General features: G+C 38.1%; 2 protein-coding genes across 3 annotated transcripts; one reads left to right on the top strand and one right to left on the bottom strand.

Annotated features, from left to right (window-relative positions):
* Positions 1–2221: 2221 nt before the first annotated feature.
* On the bottom strand, positions 2222–14242 carry LOC117290975 (voltage-gated hydrogen channel 1-like). 2 transcript variants are annotated; one of them, XM_033772566.1, is made up of 6 exons: positions 14109–14242; positions 7966–8228; positions 6808–7071; positions 5403–5532; positions 3920–4087; positions 2222–2947 (listed from the first exon to the last, which is right to left on the bottom strand). In XM_033772566.1, the coding sequence occupies exons 2-6, from the start codon at positions 8212–8214 to the stop codon at positions 2748–2750; spliced, it is 1011 nt and encodes a 336-aa protein (XP_033628457.1). In that variant the 5' UTR covers positions 8215–8228; positions 14109–14242; the 3' UTR covers positions 2222–2747. The 2 variants fall into 2 exon arrangements, with proteins under 2 accessions (XP_033628457.1, XP_033628456.1); XM_033772565.1 differs by lacking the exon at positions 14109–14242 and adding an exon at positions 12266–12697.
* Positions 14243–15279: 1037 nt separating this feature from the next.
* LOC117290899 (SWI/SNF-related matrix-associated actin-dependent regulator of chromatin subfamily B member 1-like) lies at positions 15280–17124 on the top strand. The gene is made up of 3 exons (XM_033772469.1): positions 15280–15408; positions 15922–16039; positions 16227–17124. Exons 1-3 carry the CDS (start codon positions 15280–15282, stop codon positions 16580–16582), a joined length of 603 nt encoding a protein of 200 aa, XP_033628360.1. The 3' UTR covers positions 16583–17124.

The raw sequence follows: 17124 nt of genomic DNA, 5'->3' as shown, positions 1-17124 counted from the left end.
CATTGAGAAAATGGTGCTGACCCATCATATAACACAGTGGCCGAGCAGTCTAGTTCACCAAAACCCAAGTGCTGGTGTTGTCAGCAGCAGTGTGGGCTCGAATCCCGGTCTTGACCCTTGTGCATTTGAACAAGGCACTTGACCATAATTGCTTCGTAAACAGTTTTGAAGGTAGTGCATGCTGATCTACTGGTCAGGCCTGATACCCATTTGATTGGCAATATCCATTGTTTCAAAATTAACAATTGTTACGTAAATTTATTTAAAAATGGAAAAAGAACAGTTGGGGAAAAAAATTACTGGAATAAATACATGGTTTACCCTACTTGCAAAAGTACATAACATATTTGAGATGAGTAACTGTCTGTGGTTACATAGGCGTATGGGGTGTCTCATGGATCCATTGCTGGCATACAGTGGTTCTATTGCATAAAATGCAGCGATATAACAAAATTAAATTATGGTGATACATCACAAAACAAATACGGCTAAATATCAAAATAAAATTCAGTGATTTAACGCAATCAAATACAGCGATGAAATGCAATAGTACGGTGATGTAACGCAACAGTTCGGCGATAGATCGCAATACTACAGCAACAAAAAAAACGGTAAAAAACATGACTTCTGTAAGAAACTAGCGAATATGGGCCGCAGTAGATTTGTGCCCATGGAGCCATCTCTCTAGTTCTAATTATAAAACTCAACGGATCACACACTTCATCAAAAATACATCAATCAAGATTTTGTCAATAACACTATGGCTGGGTCTGAAAAAGTGGCTATGGCTTTGCCTTGATAGCCTTGTTGACAATGTTTTGAAGCTTATGATGCCCAAAGCAACACCCTTAGCAACAGCCGCAGCCACAAATTTGAAGACAGCTACACCAACTATTGTCACATCATCTTACAGGGCTTGAATTTTACACTGAAACACAGGCCAGAGACCAGTGATGTTAGCATTGGGCCAGTAATCTTGTGTTTGTGTTCAGAAGATGACTTTCAGTCAAATATAATTCTGTTGAATACGAAGGAAGTTACCCATGATACAAATGAGATTTAAATCTTCTCTCTAGTGCTTTTTCACATTCACAGTATCATCAATGAAAGACACTAAGAATTTGGGAATGATTTGGCAAACAATATTTTCTACAACGACCTGTTTTTACTCTGCATAGTGTTCTGTATTCATATAATTAAAAAAATCAAATTTCTCTTAAAATATAAACTCTGCTTTAAATGGCTCATTAAAATTAATCATATAAAAATTTAAAATTAGAATATCTTAAAGGAATTAACCAATAATTCTGTAAACTTTCTTATGCATAATTTTTATTAGAATATATTTTAAGAAATATACTTTGTATTAATAATTTTGTTGTTAACAATTTGTACATGATGGACGTTGGGTGAAATACATTGCATACTTTCCCAAAGACATTGGTTGTGTTCTTTGTTAAAGGGAAGGTACACGTTTGGTAACTACTCGAAACAAATATTAACTTAAAAACTGACTTGGTAACCGAGCATGGGAGAGCTGTTGATGGTATAAAACATTTTGAGAAACGACTCCCTCTGAAGTAACATAGATTTTGAGAAAGAAGTAATTTCTCACTAAAATAATAAAAGTCTTTTATTCCTATCTGAATGCACACAAATTCGTCCAACAAGGGTGTTTTTTCTCTCATCATTTTCTCGCAACTTTGATAACCAATTTAGCTCACATTTTCACAGGCTTGGTATTTTATGCTTATGAGTGAGAAGACTGGTCTTTGACAATTACCTAACGAGTACCTGCCCTTTAACTATCAAAAGTTTCAAACAGGAAAGCTTTGATATAATGTTTTGCCTAATGTAAAAATCAATGTTAAAAAAAGAGGTTCAAATGTTGACTGTGAGTATGATAAATATATTTTAAATTCTGTTAAAGGCAGTGGACACTATTGGTAATTACTCAAAATAATTGTTAGCATAAAACCTTACTTGGTAACGAGTAATGGGGAGCTGTTAATAGTATAAAACATTGTGAGAAACGGCTCCCTATGAAGTAACGTAGTTTTTCGAGAAAGAAGTAATTTTCCACAAATTTGATTTCAAGACCTCAGATTTAGAATTTGACACACAACAACTTAGCGTGACAAGGGTGTTTTTTTCTTTCATTATTTCGCAACTTCGATGACCGATTGAGCTCAAATTTTCACAGGTTTGTTATTTTGTGCATTTATTATGTTGAGATACACCAAGTGAGAAGACTGGTCTTTCACAATTACCAATAGTGTCCACTGTCTTTAAGCATCAGAGTATACTCACTGGTAAGAAAATGAGATTTATTTTATATTGCTTGTTCGAAAAACTGTTTTTCCTTCTCATTTTCATTCCGATCCTGTACAACAAGTTCAGGTCCACTGAAATAGCTCAGATACAAGCCCCGTGGTCTTGTGGATGCCCCCCCCCCACTTAAGTTCGAGGCCTGTGGCCAATTTCATAAAGCCTGTAAGCACAAAAACTTGCTTAGCACAGAATAGTATTGCTAATAGCAGAAACGCCAAAGACGCCAATTTTTGAGAGACAAAACTGGATTCGAACGACCTGTGTTTAAGATACAACAGCAAAAACATTTAAAAGATGTAGTAACGGTGTTGTGGCTGGTGCCCGGCTCGTTTTTTGCTTAGTAAATTTGTTAATGATAATTTTCTGCTCAACATCTTTATGAAATTGGGCACATAGCATTGAAATCAGTTTGGTCGTCAGGCTTCTTGTAGGGTCGAGGCATAATCCGGTGGTTGACTGCTCTCACCGTACACAGGGTCTTGCGTCCAGTCCAGGGCTATCTGACTGTCCATAGCACTCATCCCATGGTGGTCTACCTTCCCATCCTCCATGGTATCAAGGTGGAGTTTTCTGTCGTAGTGCGGCTTTACTGGTTTGTTCTTGATCATTCCTTCATCTGTGAAAGTGATATAATAATATCATTACGAAAAAGCTTCAACCATAATTTCTGGCAGTGTTTGTAGGGACCGGCCCCTGGTAAGATTAAAATAATAAGTAGTTTTACTTCCACCCCCCCTAAAAATTCAAGAGCCTATACACTAACCCACCAGTTTATCAACAGCCAAATAAATGCTGAACCCCCCAGTGAGGAACAGCAGATAGCGGATTGATGTGGTTCTGTGTTTGGCCCTAAGTTTGTACACGGTTCACTCTCCAGGCAGTGTTATATATACAAGAAAGTGATATTAGTACAAGAAACCTGAAACCGTAACTTCCGGCAGTGTTTAGGAAAGTGATATATATCAATACATAATTTCCTAGGGAAATCTGGCTTCAGGCCTGAATTCTTTTAATATTTGTTTAAGTAATCTGGAATTTCACAAATTTGTGCAAAAAAGGGTCCGGTTTCTTTCTTTTCCCTTGCAACTTCAATGACCAATTGAGCCCAAATGTTCACAGTTGTGTTATTTTTATGCATATGTTGGGATACAGCATGTAAGAACAATGGTCTTTGACAATTACCAAAGGTGTCCAGTGCCTTTAAAGCCATTGGACACTTTCGGTAAACAGTATTGTCCAAGGCCAACACTTCGTGTATCACAACTTATATAGGAAATAACAAACCTGTGAAAATTTAGGCTCAATCGGTCATCCAAGGTGGGAAAAAATAACGGAAAACCCACCCTTGTTTCCGCACGTTTCGCCGTGTCATGACATGTGTTTACTATAATCCGTAATTCTTGATGTCGAGAATTGATAACTGTTTTAATGTTTTCTCAAAAAGTAAAACATTTCATGGAATAATATTTCAAGAGAAGTCTTTTACCATTCTGTAAACCCTGTAAGTTATTTGTAAATCTGTGAACTTTTTTTTTCTGTTCCGAAGTGTATAATTGCTTTAAAAGACAAACTGATATCACAAGCTTACCGATTTCCACTTTGTTGGCGTTGAGTAAACCTCTCAGTGCTTCTATCTCTTCCTCCAGTGCCTCACTGTATGTCTCAAACTTTCTCAGAATGTACAAGGCACGTCTCTTCAACTTCTTGTGATGGTGGATCTTTTTCTCGGCCTGCTGCTCCACGGACAAAACCACCCCTGGGAAGAGAAGTCAGGAAACCAGACTTTGAATAAGCCACTTCGGAATGTCAGTGGCGCATGTCCGTTACTGCTGACAACAGACTTTGTCTATCTCCCGTGACTCGGGAGATAGACCCGGGAGATAAACAAAGTCCGTTGTCAGCAGTAACAGACATGCACAGCTGGAACTCCGAAGTGGCTTATAGTGGAACACTTTTGTGTCTTACTTTATTTTGAGAAAATATAATTAGCAGTTGGAAACTGCTTACATACCAAATGGACCTATGGTATAAATACAAATTTTTTTTATTGGCCATAGGTTTCAACCCTTGCAGTCTCAAAGGCTAATTTTTATTTTATTTTGCCGTGATGCTATTGATGTTTCATAAGCAGAGCTGCCCACTCTCTCTCTCTGATTCTGCAGAAATATTCCTGAAAATAAACCAATCTTTCCTTGTTTTGATGAATGAATTTCAAACCTCCCTGCTTATGGAAACTTTTTTTCCTGTTATGATTAACGTAATTCTAACTGTCTCCCTGATCTTTGTTCAAAATCTCCCCTATTGCAAGATGTTAATGTTGGCAGCTCAGGGAGCGATTTCATTAAGCGTTGCAATGTGTCACAAAAGGTTAAAATGTATATGCATCTTAACTTGCGATGCGCTCCAATTTCATGACAACGGGCTAAAATGCATCAAAACTTCTAACGACCCTTTGGGTCGTCTCAACTTACGTCGCTCTAGTCTCAAAATGGCGTAAATGCTTCTGCTAGATAGAAGGGCCAGAGGGGCATTACAGTGGGGTATTACTATTCAATTGAAAAACACAAGACTGTTGGACTTGTCCAGTCTGAAAGGCACTGGACACTCTTGGTAATTTCTCAAAATAATTGTTAGCATAAAAACTTACTTGGTAACAAGCAATGGAGAGCTGTTGATAATATAAAACTTTGTGAGAAACTGCTCCCTCTGACGTAACGTAGTTTTCAAGAAAGAAGTTATTCTCACTGAATTTGATTTCAAGACCTCAGAATTAGATTTTGAGGTGCCAAAATTAAGCATCTGAAAGCACACAACTTCGTGTGACAAGGGTGTTTTTTTCCCATTATTATCTCGCAATTTTGACGATCAATTGAGTTAAAATTTTCACAGGTTTGTTATTTTGTGAATAGTTGAGATACACAAATTGAGAAGACTGGTCTTTGACAATTACCAATAGTGTCCAGTGCCTTAAAGTTTACTGACCAATGGCTATACCTCACTTGCCTCGGACCCATGGCCCAGGGTTTAAATTTGAGCCCTGGTAAAGTCAATAAATGTCCACCGTTACTTACCGTTAACAATGCGAAGGATACGCCACAAACGTAGGACAACAATGAGGTCCAAGACAGCGAATTGTTCAGGGAAGATCAAGGTGACTATGTCGAGTATGAAGGATGTCACAATAACTATTGCATCAAAAACCTTAGCAAGAAACAAAAACAATTAATCATGATTTATGTACAATGTTTGTGTTTTAAGTGTGATCACTATTCAAACAAATTAAAATTGGCCTTAAATTTTGCTCTTGAAGTTGTTTAGCAATTTCCCCCTCCCCTAACATACAAGTAATTAGGAACATCTTTTTACTTCACACTATCTTTAGACACAAAAGAAAGCCCCTTTTATTGTGTACCTTAAAGGCACATGGACACCTTTGGTAATTGATTTCGGAACCTCAAAAGAGAGGTCTCGAAATCAAATTCAAATATTTTCATGGAAAATTACTTCTTTTTTGAAAACTACGTTACTTCAGAGGGCGCAGTTTCTCACAATGTTTTATACTATCAACAGCTCTCCATTGCTTGTTACCAAGTAAGTTTTATGCCAACAATTATTTTGAGTAGAGGGTCGTTCAAGCACAGTACTGAATGCTCTTCAAACTTAACCGCATTTAGTTGAACCCGAATGAGTTAAAACGGACGGCGAGGGCGGTTTAACACTAAAACACCTCGGGTTTATCTTTGTGGACAGAATAAAAAAGACCATACCCGATTTAACTCTCAACAGATGACCCATTGACCTCCGTAATTATTACGTATACACCCAGTGACCAATGAACAGGACAATAAACCGAATGTTAGAGTAATGGGGTTGCATTTGCTTTGGCCTCTTAAAACCAAAGATAAACCGTATCGGGTTTAACTCAGTGCTGTCTGAACGCAGGGGGAACAACTTTTTACCACCACCTCGAAAGTTAAACCGATTTGGGTCTAACTAATAGGCTGTCTGAACATACCCATAGTGTCCAGTGCCTTTAATCTGTCGTTTAAACAAAGACTAAATGATATCGAAGCTCAGTTAACAAAAGTACACCAACAAGGAAGTAACCCAGCAGTTTATTTGACCACAAGCAACTTCACCTCCATCCTGTCATGACTAAATGGAGCCCTTCATTTGTTTATTTTATACATCTGCATTTTCGAACTTGTTTTCTATGGTTTCAAAACATTCCGTGACACGATACAGCCTCTTTACTCTCTTGCAACTTCGACGACCAATTGAGTCCCAATTTCCACAGATCTGTAATTTTATGCACATGTTGGGATATACCTAGTGGTCTTTGACCATAACCAAAGGTGTCCAGTGCCTTTAATCAAAGTTTGAAGTATTTACCAAGCCTGCAAAATAAAAGATTGAAAAACTCCTCAAAAGTTAAGCTAAAAGAAAAACTTAAACCCACACACAAACAGTATTTACCTCCAGTTTGCTGTGGAAGAACTTTGCACCCAGCGCAAACACTTTAAGCGCCAGCTCAATCATGAAGATACTCAGGATGATCAGACTCATGATGTGGAAAGCCTCGGCCGCAAGCTTAGTCGGTGATTCCTCGTGCTCTTCTTCTTCTTCTACGTGTGCATCGTCGTTATAAGGGTCTTGTGTTTCATTCTTGTAAGTGTTGTAGTAGGGCGATTCGTATCCACTTTCGGAACTGTTCCCTCCCTCTAGGCTGCATCCCTTGGCCTGTAAGATGAATACCCATTTTAAATAATATTTGGTTTTTATATAGCGCTTTTATACACCATGTCTCAAAACACTTCCAACATTATTACCCCTGATCACTGGGCCATTTAATTCCTTAAACCATCTCAGCTCCCTGGGGAGTATACAGCCTGTGCTGCCAAATATGTAGCACACTAAGCTAAACCAACCACAAGAACCATCTCTGCCCTCACAGGTACCCATTTACCCTGGGTGGAGAGAAGCAATTATAGTAAAGTGTCTTGCTCAAGGACACAAGTGTCACGATTGGGACTCGAACCCACACTCTGCTGGACAGAACACCAGAGCTTGAGTTTGATGCTCTTATCCGCTCGGCCACGACACCCCTACCAAATACTCATTCAATTCAATTCAGTTTATGTTTGTTAGATCCCCAAAAGGATCTCAAATGCTCGCATACAGTAAAAAAATTGAAACACTAAAACATTTAGCCACCAGGCAATCTCAGGGGTCTAGTTAAGGCACTGCCCCAGAATTGCAACTGTTGCGAGTTTGAATCCCAGCCGAGTATTACGAGTGTGATTTTTTTTTCACAGAACTCGGGTAATTACTGAGTATACAATGCTTTCACACATTGGTGTATATGGGTAAAAACCAAAATGAATATTAAAAACATTTAAAAGAGTTTTATACAATTACAATAAAATCCGCTAAAAAGCAATAAGTAATATTAGGTATCTCCAAAAATAAAATAACTGGTGTTGTATGGGCGATCAATTTATAATTAACGTTTGAAAGTGAGATTGTATTGTGTTATTGCACAAGGGACAAATGAGGATGGGTATTGGTTTGTCAACTCTTTGTTCAACCCCAAAAATCAAAACTTATAAAACTATGACATATTAAAACACTTACAGCGGCTAATGCCTCAAAGTCAAGAATCAACTCTCCAATGACTAAGATACAATCAAAAACGACCAAGGCGATCACGACAATCTGAAACTTCTGTGAATGCAGCAACTCTCTTAGTTTCTCTCGGAACGTCATCGGGGCCTCGTGGTAGTCTGGGTCGTCCGGGTCATGATGTGACGCTTTGCCATTCTCGTGAGTCTGTTCGTCTGTGACGATCTTTTTCTCGTCGTCAGCTTTGGTGAAGAGACCCATCTTGTTACCGCCCCCTATAATGAAGAAAACAATTATGAACTCTTACAGCTTTCTTTGATAATTTGCAGTGATAGATTTCACTGGATTCCCAAGCAGCAATAGGTCCATCGTTTATACACCTGGGTGAAGAGAAGCAATTTATGGTATTTAATAGATGGAAATTTGCATCAGGACAAAGATCGCTGTGTGTAAGAACTGTGTACTCAGTACTTTCCAAGCTCTGTGAAAAACAACCACTAGCTACAGGGAAATCTCGGTGTTCTAGTTGGAAAGACATTGCTCTAGAATTGCAAAGGTCGGGGGTTTGAATCCCAACCGAGTACATTTATGGAATTCTTTGGTAGATTGAAATTAAAACTGAGGAAGTGTGATTATTTGGGAATGAAACAATTTATCAAAAAAATGCATTGTATTAAGCATTATAATTCACTCCCACAACCTCAAAACAACAAAAATCAATCAACATAAACGAAACAAAACAAAACCAAACATGAAAATCACAAAAGCATGTGAGAAATGTCAGGAAAAAACCAGGGGAAGTGAAAAAGGTTGATTCATAGTGGCACAAGGTTTTTCCCACTGTAAATTTTTGTTTCATTTTCCTATAAATGGGGGATTTTGCAAACAGAGAATCTTAGGCAATCTGTGAAAAAGAAGTTGTTTATGACATTCACATTTCAAATTTTAAATAAATGCAGGCCCGAAAACTTTCTTCTTGCAAAGGGCAGAGGTAAACTTGTCATTACTTTTTAAATGACTAGCAGATCATTCATCTCCAAGCTGCCTGAATTTTTGTTTGTGAAGCAAACAAGCCCTATTTACACAATTTACCGGTTCCAGGCCATTCAAAGAGCAAAATGCAATTCAAATGAATTCCACTGTTTACATCTCTCTTAGGGAGAGTAACCCATAGTAATATCCAAATAATTTGTATCACCATTAATAAGGTACGTACAACCAGGTGTTCCTTTACTGCATTCAATGCAGTAAGCTGCCCAAAAGTTGTCTGTAAAATAATGCATTGTATGGTTATGCTAATAAGGGCCCTACAGCCTAAAATTCACCTTTGTGATAATTTTTTTGATGAAATACAGCAACACAATAATGTTTCATGTTAAAGGTGGTGACATTGTGGTTTTTGCCAACAAAATGTTGATTTATAGGCAAAATTATAAGGACAGATTTAAAAGTCATTGTGAAAGTTTCAGTTGAATCGGTGCCTAGTTATTGAGAAAACGACAAAAGACTAACATGGTGTTTTCATCATGAACGTTAAATACGTCCTTGCGAGTACCAACCACAATTCAGGCAGTATTGCAGGCAACATTCATTCAATCAGACACCACAGAAATTCCCCTAAACTGCCCCAGGCAATCTTTGTAGACTTTTGACATACTTTTATTGAATTCGAATCAACTGGGGGTACTTCAGACAAAACAGTTTCGCAGAATGTTTACTATAATCTTCAAAACAAGTTGGCTTTCGTAAAAGAACTCACACAATTTTCTTTTAGGGTTGTTACCAATGTTTGAGCCCATATTTAATTAATGGTAACAAATGAACCAAAATATGCTACGATAGTCACATTCCCACGCAAATCTAGTTTCTAGATTTATAATAGAAGTTTTCAAGAATGGTAAACTGAGTATCATCTGACTTAATGAGAATTTATTCGATAAAACACAGCAAGAAACACAGCAACTTACACTAAAAAATAAATAAATGCAAGCATAAAACGTGAGAGAAAATTACACAAAACTATTTGAGGATAGCCTTAAAAAAAACTTTAAAAAGAACAAAAATTTAAACATGAAAAAAAAACAAAACAAAAAAAACGAATAAGACATACACATGTACAGGGATATAGATAGGTAGTTAAAAAACAAAAACAAAGCTTATTAATTAATCATTAAGTTTTAAACAAAATATTAAAGTGAAAAAAGAAAAAAAACTATTTATTTTGGCTGAGACAGGAATCAGGATAGTTGAACTCTCAATATTTATGGGTTAATTGGAACTGTTAACAATTCAAGTCGCAGTTCACAGCACAACATAGGCTAATTTTTCTGTGATAATCAGATTGATAATAGATGCATCTTGTGTGCCTGGAATGGACCGTTCTGGCTTTCCACTAAGTTCCGCGCACAGCGCACGTGGGCAAGACACGTGTACGAGCACTCCCAATGACATTCTGCACGATTCTGCTGCGCGTGCCAAATATACGCGCACGCATGACCGAGTTGGTCCGACCACAATCAAAAGATAAGATAAGATAAGGTAAGAACTTTATTATCCCACACTGGGGAAATTAAAACTAGCCATGATTCATACAGTACAGACAAAAACGCTTAAAATTATTTAACAACAAACAGATAGATAAAAATATAATTGATTAAGAATATCAGGTAGAAAAATATGTATCTAGCATGGATTAAAACTTATGCACAGCAATATTTATATACAAGGTAAAATGTACACAAGAGAAGTCCTTAAAACCGACAACGCATAAAACACAGCAGACAGCAGACTGCTGTGATTGGTCAAATGGGTGAACGCGCACAGTTTGATTGACAGGCCGGATCGGTCCATTGCACAGAGGCCACGGAGGCCATGGCCTCTGTTGCCCCTGGTCTTGGCCTTGGTGCCCCTTCAAAAGTTTCCAATAGACTATGATTTTCCAATGGAAGTGCTTTTTGCAAAATGAAAAGAGCCTTGTCATCTCAAAGATTAAATTCCAACCCAGATGATGTTGATCAAAATTGATGAAGTTTATCAGACACAACTTGTAAGCATTTTGTGTTGTGCTTTGAAAACAGCTTTTTGTACACAATGTACTTTTTAAAAGAAAATAGTGAGTTTGAGGGCCTTGAGCAATAGAGACCATGGCCTAGTCTGTGTATGCTTTGACAGGCGTGCAATCATTTATGACACAATCTAGTGTATCAGCATATTACATGTAACTGTTTTGAGCTAGAAACAACTTGTTGTACAAAATGTACTACCAGTACTACTTTTTAAAAGATACTTTATGAATTTGAGGCCTGAAGCAATGGTATGCTGTCTGCTTGTATTTGTAATTGTTCATTGGCCAAATAAAGAATAAGAATAAGAATAAGAATAATGTAGTTTTAGGCCTGCAATCAGTGATGTGTCCACCACTTAGTGCATTAGTATACACATAATGAATGTTTATGAGTGCAATGGTGCGAATATGTTCATGAGTTGAAAGATGGAATGTTCCATTCAACGAGGCGGAGCCGAGTTGAATGGAACATTCCAGCTTTCAACGAATGAACATATTCGCACCATTGCACTCATAAACATTCATTATTTGTTTTGTATAACATCCAAGTAGATCTTTGTCATTTTCATTGAAAGATACAACTTTCAAAACAAACAAAGCGAAGTACACTTTTTAATTGTAGAAGCCGAATGCTAGTAATTTTTACTAATAATATGCCTTGCAGTAACACTGCTGCGTTACCAAAGACACGCGCACGCAGTGATGTTTTTACTCAGCTTTTTCGTTCCATCCGAAAAGTACCATTGCACGCTGGCAGCGTGCCAGCGTGCAATGGTACTTTTCGGATGGAACGAAAAAGCACGGTGAGTGACTCAGCGTGCAATGGTACTTTTATTTGCAAACACGTGACGGACAATCTTCCAATTAAATGGCAAGGATCTGCTTGGGTGTTATATAAAAGGGGTTATTCATACGGCAACCTGACTTTCAAATCATCCAGAACAAGGCAAACACATTTGAGAACATTTTTGAAACACAGATGTACGTTTTGGCGACCTTAACTAGAAACATTGGTCATCGGTTGAGCGTTTTCGTCGCAAGTTCGGTTGAGGCGCGGTGACGATGCTTTTTAGACTAACGAACCGGAAACCAACTTGTTGACTCAGTTTGGCTTTGGCTGGGGTTGCCAACGCACTGCAGTGTGAAATTTATCTCTTCTAAAAAATAACTTGTTGGTTAGTACAATCATGGAAGAAGGAAATAAAAATTTATGGTTAAAAAAAAACACAATTTATGCAAAAAACTTACCAGACTTCTCCATGCTATCAATGGTCGACATTGACATTTTATTATCATCACCGTTCATAATGACAAATCTGTTGCATACTAAAGACAAAGAAAACTTGTCTAAATCTGAAGCCTTTCTTAAAACTGATCTTTTATAAAACTCCTGCTTTCAATGTTTATGCCAAGTTGAACTTTTATGAAGGCCAGCAAGTCTTAAGACACAAGATTCAGCTGGTGTTGTTATACGTAGAGAACAATGTAAACTTTCAGAAATAGGATTCTATGCCCAGGTTTAAAACAAAAACCTGCGTTGCAGTTTGAAACTTGTGGTTGCTTGGTTGTCAAAATCTGTTGCAAATGTCAAACGCTGTTGGACTATACACCAACATCACCCGTGACAACTTCCACCAACAATGGTTAAATGTTATCTGTCCGCTGACACTAATGCAAAAGAAAACCACTCCAGTGGGTTCTATTTAACTAGACACTATTTCCTGTTCAGGTGAACAATGTTTATTCCTGGAAGCACTCAACCGCTTGCTAAAAATGACAACGTCATTGGACCCTGGAATACCAGATGAGGTATGTGGAAGTGTACAAACGAAGGTAGAATTATAAATGACAGTGCATGTTTTGGAAACTCAAGTTAGTAGGATCTTCATAAACCTAATGAGGTCGGATTAGGTACTGGCAGTTGCAGCATGTTATAGTGTAAAGTGTTTTGCAAATTACATTACCTTTCTTAAAGGAACATTACAGACTCGGTTTTGCTAGCAAAAAAGTTGCTGGCAGTGTAAGCACTTTATGTAATCTACCATTTTATACATAAACTGACAAACCTGTAGAGTCTTAGATCGATCAACCAAATGGGTCACAAGAGAAAAACAGTGAAAACCTAAAAAATTACAGATTTTACCAATTACAGATTTTGCATTGCGTCGATGCCAAACAAAAATGAATAAAACGCTCACTGAGCGATTAATTAGATTATTTATTTCTCATCAAATATGAAATTTCAGACAGAAATATTTCAAGGGATGTTTTTTTACTATCATCATCATTAGACTGTGTAAGTTTGAGTACATCTGTGATCTCCACGATTTGTGTTTCTTAACAGATATGTAACGTTCCTTTAAATAATGCATCTCTTCATGGATTACTGATAATTATTACAATGAGGAAGGAAATATCATATATGGTGATAATATCACCTTACAGGCTTAACTTTATTGAAAGCGAAAAGTAACTCTAGGCCTATAATACACAATTTGAGTTGTTATTGTTGGGAAAAAATTCTATCACCAGCAGTGTTCACCGACACTTTTTAAGTTATAATTTTTATATGCAATGGGATTTTTTTATATTTTTTTTTATCGCAACATGGGGTTGACGGTGTTACTGGGTTACTCTGAACTTCATATTGTTCTTGTGTGTGAGTACTTTGATGTGTACTTTGATGTTTTTCTAAACACCCAATGTTCCTTGACTTTGGGTTTGTTTGACCATTTGTAAAGTAAGAACGAAATGATCAAAATAGTGCAGTCACCAAACAATTGCATGGACAATAACGACAATAAATGTAGAACTAGAATGCAACAGGACATTGCTTCAAAACAAGTGCTTTGGTGCCAATCCACTAACCAGGCAATACGTAACCTTGAAGTGGCACATGACTTCAAACATGCTTCACTAAAGTTCACGAAGACATTCAAGAAACACCCAGGAATGCCATGGTGATAAACACCTCAATTTATCCTCCATGCTGAAACCAATAGTTGGTGTATCGTTCATGCTGACCTACAATAAAACAAACAAGTGCTGTCAGTGCCACTCAGCAGCATGCTCAGTGCATACTATTTATTACCTGTGTCACAGTTTCCTGGTGTTGTGTATACTCTATACTGGCTCAAAGCTTTAATTATTTGTTCTGAAATTTCTTCCTGGTTTTAAAAACCCTGCGTGTTTACATTTTTCAGTGGGAGGCGGCGGTGTGTGTAAAGCCTGCATTGATACTGTAGTAGTACTATAAACTTTGAACTTTGAACCTGCGCAGACGGCCTTTGTTTGGAAAGTTTGTATGGTGTGGAAACTTCCGAACTTTTGTTTTATGGGCGGGCGCGCGGGTGGTGGATGGGTGGGAGCTCGGAGGGGGCAGCTGTTTTTATTGCCGCTGCATGCTGCAAACATCCTGGTGTTGTTTGTTGTCGATATGACGTTGTTTTGCCCGAGGGGAAGTGTATTTTCCTTCCTCTGATTAACTCAGAAAGTTGTTTATGGCACCCTCTTCCTCGAATGCGCTGATAGCTATAGGCGGCTACTACGGCCATATGCTACGGCCAGTTTGAAAAAAAAAAAAAACAATTGTTTTACATCTATAGGCTAATTGAGCAACCTATTGAGAAATTAGTCAAACAATTTCACGAAATAAATACGTAATGCTTTCGTATCCCGAGGTGAGACGAAAGTTATCTTTAATGACTTGTTTTACTCCTTTCTCAACTACTGAGCACTGTCATCAGCAAGTATAATGAAAGCTTTCTACCATCATTATCTTCAAACTATGTGCGGTGAATTTGATGTAAATCTGTGGAAAATGTGTTTTGTGTCCTAAAAAAAGTACCAAGACCCTTTGGACATAGAGAAATTCCTCCATGCTTTGGAGTCCTACATGGATCATCCATGTTGGAGTCCTACATGGATCATCCATGTAGGACTCCAAAGCATGGAGGGATGGATGAAACCTGGAGATGATGACTTGGCGCGCGTAATTTGCCATCACGCGCTTTTTGCATGACTTTGGCAAACTGGGCCAACACATTGCATTGTGTTGATGCACTTGTTGATGTCGCACTTGAACAGCGTCAAGCACTTAAGAAGTTTGTATCAATAAACGATGTCATCAGTTTTAAGTTTACTGAACAATTCTGATATTATTGTTAGGCTTCCTCCCCATCCTCCCCAAACCCCGCCCACCCCCCAAATAATTTCACGAGAGGGCGTACGTTGCAAAATAAAAAGTGTCAAACAAAAAAGAAATGGCAGCCAAAATAAAAAGTGAGACCGGCAAAGCCCCCGTGCGTCGCCCAACTTACGGCAAAAAACCACGAGTTTTGCGTCTGGATAATGTTGTAGATGATACAAACAAATTTATGATAGGTTCTGAGGTAGGTAAGCCGCTCAAGTGTCATCATACATCGTATTATTATATGGGCATTGGGCCTAACTTAAATATAGGGATTGTCTTTTTGTTTGGCATTGAAATTGAAGGAGGATTGATTGTGTTGTGTTTTGTTTTGTTGTTGTTGTGTTTGTGCATGAAACACGCGGTGGGTTGTGGGAGCTGAGGGCCTGTTGTTGATAAACAAACCTCGCATACATGCAGGTCTATTTCTACCTCCATGTTCTCTGACTAAAATAAATTCAACATTTTTGTAAACTTTCTTTCAAAAGTTGTTTTTTTAAAATAACTTTTTAATAAAACTAATTCTTCAAGTTCAACACTATTTTTGAATAGTTGTGTGAGCATGGTGAGTGTGACATTAGTTGCGATAATGTGACCCTCCTCCCGCCGTCAGGAGGAGGCCTCCTCTCGCTGTCAGGGTTACGTTGTCATTTTTATTTGGGGACAACAATTAAATGTTCAAGAGTAAAAAAAATATTCAAAAAATGTTTCACAGGTCGGTGATTATCTCGGCATTTACAGTGGCTCAATCTACAAAAGGTTTCCCTTGCTCTGGAGAAAAGTGACATCAGCAACAGAGCGCAAGATGTTACTCAAGATTCTGGATTGTATTTGTAAGTGACCCAGAAAGTTGAATTAATTTGTTAAAGGGTCTTTTCACTTTTTTTCTAATGTTCACAGATTTACATTGAACTTAGTACAAAGCTTCCATGAAAATGTTACTAACTTAGGTGCTGTAGTTTTTGAGAAATGAGTAAAGGTAAGAAAAATCATGTTGCAATTGTATTTTTTGTTGTTCAGGTCCCGACAGTCACAACCTTCCCTACTTCGTTACTCTCGTGAAGGCTACAGAAATTGAGGAGATAGTCGAGGGCCGAGATGTAAAGTACCGGGGAGCCAAAAAGACGGTGAAAGCCAAAAAGACTGTGAAAGCCAGAAAGAGGGTGAAAACCAGATATACTGTGAAAACCAACAAGGCTATGAAAGCCAAAAAGACCTTGAAAGCTCCTTCAAAACACTCATCTCTACCCTCTCCTTTGATTTTGCCACAAGAATGCCAACTTTTGACCAGTGCAAGCTCTGAGAATAATGAATTTTTGTTCTTAACACCCGACTGTTTGAAGTACATGGACACTATTGAGCAGGCTCCATTATGATAGTAGACTTGTGGACAGGTTGTTAGTGGTCTGCCGCGCTGAGATAGTCAAGTTTTGGTGGTGCTCTCGCGAGATCACTACTCTCGGGCAAGCTGCTGGTTGCCCACTTCTACTCCCCATTGGACTGTAGTCATGAGAGCAGTAGACTCGTGGGGGCAGCAGTCTCACGAGAATACCGCAGGAATTGCAGGGAGATTCGGAATAGAGTCGGAACGCTATCACCACGACAGACATTTAAAGACCTGTCCACAAGTCTATTATGACAGTGATTAATTCTCTGGCACCGCAATATTCATCTGTAATCAATGCAATTTCCAGGCTTTCAGTGCATTGATGGATATTACTACTGGACAGTGACAAGTATTTGGAACCGCAGAGAAATAGAATGCTAAGTGTGTCACTGTGGATACGGTTTCGTTGTGTGACTATTTTTATGGACTCGCATATGCCATTTTTGTTCGCGTGTATGCAAATTATTTTGCCATACAGTAGACGTCACATTGACCAATGAAAACATGGGAACGGTCTATGTGCGCTGCCAT

The sequence above is a fragment of the Asterias rubens genome, chromosome 5 (genome assembly GCF_902459465.1).
Source record: "Asterias rubens chromosome 5, eAstRub1.3, whole genome shotgun sequence".
Taxonomy (NCBI): Eukaryota; Metazoa; Echinodermata; class Asteroidea; order Forcipulatida; family Asteriidae; genus Asterias; species Asterias rubens.
The sequence above is the reverse complement of the archived record's forward strand: the minus strand, read 5'-3'. Positions and strand labels throughout refer to the sequence as shown.